Source organism: Myotis davidii, unplaced genomic scaffold, assembly GCF_000327345.1.
Source record: "Myotis davidii unplaced genomic scaffold, ASM32734v1 scaffold102, whole genome shotgun sequence".
Lineage (NCBI taxonomy): Eukaryota > Metazoa > Chordata > Mammalia > Chiroptera > Vespertilionidae > Myotis > Myotis davidii.
Genome location: NW_006293778.1, coordinates 740,226 through 745,184, shown reverse-complemented (window position 1 = coordinate 745,184; position 4,959 = coordinate 740,226). Strand labels below are relative to the sequence as shown.

The 4,959-nt window shown below is 36.8% G+C and overlaps 1 protein-coding gene across 3 annotated transcripts in view; it reads left to right on the top strand.

Annotated features, from left to right (window-relative positions):
• Positions 1 to 4,959, top strand: part of ATP11B (ATPase, class VI, type 11B) — an 87,867-nt gene that overhangs the window by 9,229 nt on the left and 73,679 nt on the right. For all 3 annotated transcript variants that reach the window (XM_015566318.1, XM_015566319.1, XM_015566320.1), the window contains exons 2-3: positions 782 to 871; positions 2,503 to 2,583. In XM_015566318.1, the coding sequence (XP_015421804.1) occupies positions 2,506 to 2,583 (78 nt within the window). In that variant the 5' untranslated portion in view covers positions 782 to 871; positions 2,503 to 2,505. The remainder of the gene's footprint in view (positions 1 to 781; positions 872 to 2,502; positions 2,584 to 4,959) is intronic.

The following is a 4,959-nucleotide window of genomic DNA, read 5'->3' as shown; positions in this document are numbered from 1 at the left end:
TCTCCTACCCCCCAGTGGCTTGGGTCCATTTGTTATTCTCATATGCATGCATATAAGTCTTTCGGTTGATCTCCTACCCCCCCACCCTAACCCTCCCCAGGGTTCCCACTGTAGTTTGACAGTCTGCTCGATGCTGCTCTGCCTCTGTATCCATTTTTGTTCATCAGTCTATAATGGTCCTTATTATCCATAAATGAGTGAGTTCATGTGGTATTTTTCTCAGCTTCCCAGGGCCATCTCAGTCTCACAGGGGCCATCTCAGCCTCACGGGGGCCGTCCAGCCTCACAGGGACAGTCCCAGCCTCACAGGAGCCGTCTCAGCCTCACTGGGGTCGTCTCAGCCTCATAGGGGCCGCCTCAACCTAACCGGGGTTGTTGCAAGCTCACTGGGGCCGTAGAATAAAGTTTTGAGACTCTAAAAATCAGATAGTTTCTATAGCTTGGGGCAGGGTGAAAGGAGCAAATGGGGTAGGAAATGGGGGACATCTATAATAGAGTCAACAATAAAATAAGAATTACACAAGTGCTCACTTTAGCAGCACATAATCTAAAATTAGAACAATACAGAGATTAGTATGGCATACAAATTGCGAAGTGTTTAATTTTATTTTGTTGTATTGTGAACTTTAGAAAGAAAGAAGTCCAACAAATTTCAATCATTAAAAAAAGAGTTACATGAATTTGGCTAAGAACTTAGTAAATCGGATTTCACTTTTATTATTCTATCCATAGAGTGTATATTATTTTTAAACATTAATTGATCTCTTTCTCTTTTTTTTAGTACACTGTGTGGAATTTTGTTCCAAAGAATTTATTTGAACAATTCAGAAGAGTGGCAAATTTTTATTTTCTTATTATATTTTTGGTTCAGGTAAGCTTTTATCATTTAATAGATCATTATTTCTAAATAGATCAAATTTCTAAAAATATGTTGTCAGGGAAAAGTTACATAGCGTTCTAAATCATTTGCTTTTGGGGTCATATTTTTTTTCTGCAGAGCTTCCCCATTGTATTCAATGAATACAATTATTTAACCATATCTAGATTTATAAAAACCAGCCAGTGAATTTTAAGATTAATTTTATTTGTTTCATTATTGATATGCTGTGGTACTGATAACCATAATCAAAGCCAAGAAAATAACATCATCTTTCAGATGCTTGCAGCATGTTTTTGGCACATTTTTGCCTATAGCACTATCTTGGTACAAAGTGAATTTTTTTTTAATGTCAATTTTACTTTTATTTAAAATATTTTTTTTTTCATTTTAAACAATCCTCATGAAAATAGATTTTTGTTTAGGAGACCGTTTTTTTTTTTTAACTTGAACCAGCATTAATTATAGGCTATTTAACAGTTTCTTAATTTCACATTGCTTTTTTTCCTTAATATCAAAATATCAAGAGAATAGCTTATGAAACTTGAGTATGAGTCAATATTTAAAAATAGGTATTACTATTTTCTTTTAAAAATATTATTTTTTTCTGATAATACTTTAGCAGTCTCTTCCAATGTGGCACTGAATTTTTGTATGAACTCTGAACTTTTCTCCCAGTAGAACCTAGAATTTCAAAAGAAAAAAAACACTTGCCAAGTTATTACTTTAAAGCTTGAGGAAACATTTACTATTTTCTAAAAATTGTTTTCCTTCATGAACAGAGAAGAAACTTCTGATTTTCTTTTTTTTATCAATAGAACATCAGCTTGGTTTTCTCGGAAAAGTGAGAAATTTATACTAACCGTGTCACATAACATGCGTTTGTGAAATTACCAGCTAAGATCAGGAATTTAGCTTCTCTGTGGAATAGAACAAATTTAATTGTCCTCTATGGTGTAAAGGAACATTAATAGTAAATTATTTAGAGTCATATTCTAACTAGCCAAACATAATTAATGCAAAAATTTCTTTACTTCTCCAGCAGCTTTTAAAACCTCAGTTGATGATGTAGATAAAATTGCAGCATCATTTTCTAAGCTGTACCCTCTCTGGCTCTGCTAGATTTAATAAAATCACTTATGGAAGAAAAACTCTTTCTCTAATCCCATTCCTTGCTCTGTCTCCCTAAGTAGTGAGTTTATTCTTAATTCCAGTTTAAAAATTACTGACAGACTTTTCAGCATTTATCAGGACGGGCGAAGAAGTGTGAAATAAGATTCAGAGCAAGCTGTAGCTCCACTCCTTGGCAAATATTGAGGAAGAACTGAAGTACTATCTGTTAAGAAGGCAGATTAATGACTGAGTCTACACTAACAATATTTGTGGGTATCTGGTAGATTTAGATATTCTAACCCCATATAAGAGCCAATAAAGTGAACTTGTAAAACAACTAAATTATCCTCACTGTATAATATGTCCCTCCTATTATTTTTACTCTGGACTATGATACTCATTTAGTATAGTGTTCTCAGAATTCCTAGTATGTTTGAGATTTAAGATGTTAATAGCATGACATGTACAATATAAAAATATAATATTATGTATTCTTTTTTTTTTAAATCCAGCTTATGATTGATACACCTACCAGTCCAATTACCAGTGGACTTCCATTATTCTTTGTGATAACAGTAACTGCCATAAAACAGGTATGAATTGCTTCCTATTCTTGTTTCCCCATGTCGTTTGCAAGTTGCTAAATATGTCCACTCCAAGGTAACATTTATTGTTGAGAAAATAATTCCCATAAGAAAGCAGCAAATGTTTTTGATGTTGCATATGGTAAAAATAAACTGAGTTAAGCCACACTATTATATTTCAGGTGATGCATGTTTACCATTGTTAAAATGTTGTTCTCTTGACACCCAGGAAGCATTCAAAACAAGCATTTTATATGTATAAACCAAATTATATATGAAACATAATTATTATAATCATCTGTGTAGAGTTTAGCAATACTTCAAAGAAATACATACAGCTCTAGCTGATGTGGCTCAGTGGATAGAGCGTCAGCTTGAGGACTGAAGAGTCCCAGGTTCGATTTCAGTCAAGGGCACATACCTCTGTTGCAGGCTACATCCTCGGCCCTGGTCAGGGAGTGTACAGGAGTCAACCAATCAATGTGCCTCTGCAATAGATGTTTTTTTTCTCTCTCTTCCCATCCCTTCCATTCTCTCTAAAAAATAAATGGAAAAATATCCTCAGGTGAGGATTAACAAAAAAAGAAAAGAAAATACAATTCAAAATGGATATGTTTATGGGGAGTGGAGCATGTACTTCTAGCACGAACATCTTATATCATAAAAGGCTAATATGCAAATCAACCAGACAGTGGAAAAACCAGTTGCTGTGACACGCACCAACCACCAGGGGTGCTCAACACAGGAGCTTCCCCCTGGTGGTCAGTTGACTCCCACAGGGGGAGCGCCACTCAGCCAGAAGCCCTGAGCCAGGCTCACAGCTGGCGAGCGCAGCGGCGGTGGCGGGAACTTCTCCTACCTCCATGGCAGTGTAAGGATGTCTGACTGATGGCTTAGGCCTGCTCCCCGAGGTCTCCCGGACAGTGAGAGGGTGCAGGTCAGGCTGAAGGATACCCTCCCCATCCCCTGAGAGCACGGATTTCATGCACCGGGCTTCTAGTTTTAAATAAAAATTGTATAGTGCTTTCCTGCTTGTTACACTTTCTCTGGTTAAGTTGATTTTTATATAAAGTTGTATCCTAGTGGGAAATAGCTTCAACCAAATCCTGAATTGGTATTAAATTCTAGATACAGAAAAGAAGATTATTATTGGATGAACATGTCAAGTTAGAAATAAAGGAATCTGTAGAAAGGTCATGTCCTTATAACTACCATTTCTCTAAAGATCTTGGCAGGACCTCAGTTATACAGAGATTGTTCCTTCCACTTGAAAGAGAGTTAGTTGAATTTTCTTAGGTAAATTTGATACATTTTCATTTTATAAGATTTAGGGATAAAGTTTAAATTGCCTTGGAAGTAAAATTGACAAACATTTTATAATCTGAGATGTAGTATATTTTAACTATTATGTTATATATCTACTATGTCAGAATATTATACTACTGCTCTCACTGTTGGATTTTCCTTTAGTGTTCTTTTGGAAACTGTCAGTCAGCATTCAAATCACTTTATATGGTCACATATTTACTTGGTTTTGCAGATGTCATTTTTTACATCAGAGTAACACAGATTTGTCCCTTGGACCTATTTTCTATATGTAGCTCCCTTTTAGGTAATTTCATCCATGATAGTGGCTTAAAGTACCATTTATATGTGAATGGTTCCCAAATATATATGTATCATGAATCTCTTTCCTGAACTCTGACACTCATGTACAGCTGTGCAACTTTTCCACTGGGATAGCTTAGACTTTTCCTGACCATGTCATTCTCTCATTTTCTCCTCTGGTCTTTTTTCTTCCTATCATTTGGTGCTACCTCTTTCTGTTGAATAAATGTTTGTTTGTCTGTTGCCTTCATTAGAATATTCAGCTCTGTGAGGGCAGATACTTTGTTTTATAAACCAGTTTATTTCTAGTGACCATAACAAGGTCATGCTCTGATTATATCTCCAATAAATAATTTTCTTGACAGATAAATGAATGAAGCTATTGAGTATTTTTTTGAAGCAATTTAAAATGTTGCAGTACTTCTTGCCCTGGTTTCCCAATCCTATATAATAAAAGAGAAAGATGGTAATTGGCGTACGACCGCTACCCTTTTCATTGGCTAATCAGTGAGATATGCAAATTAGTCAACAGCCAAGATGGCGGTTAATTTGCATATGTCAGCCCCAAGCCTCAGACTGAAGCTTTAGGCTGGGGCCTGGGCGGAGCCATCCAGTGATCATTGATGGCGGCAGCGGCAGGGAACCAGGCGGAGCCAGGCAGCTATGCTTGATGGCGGCAGCAGTAGGGAGCTAGGGGTGCTCCGGCCAGCCAGGGATCCTTGATGGCAGTTGCAGCGGGGAACCGGGGCGGAGCCAGCCAGCGATTGGTGGCGGGAA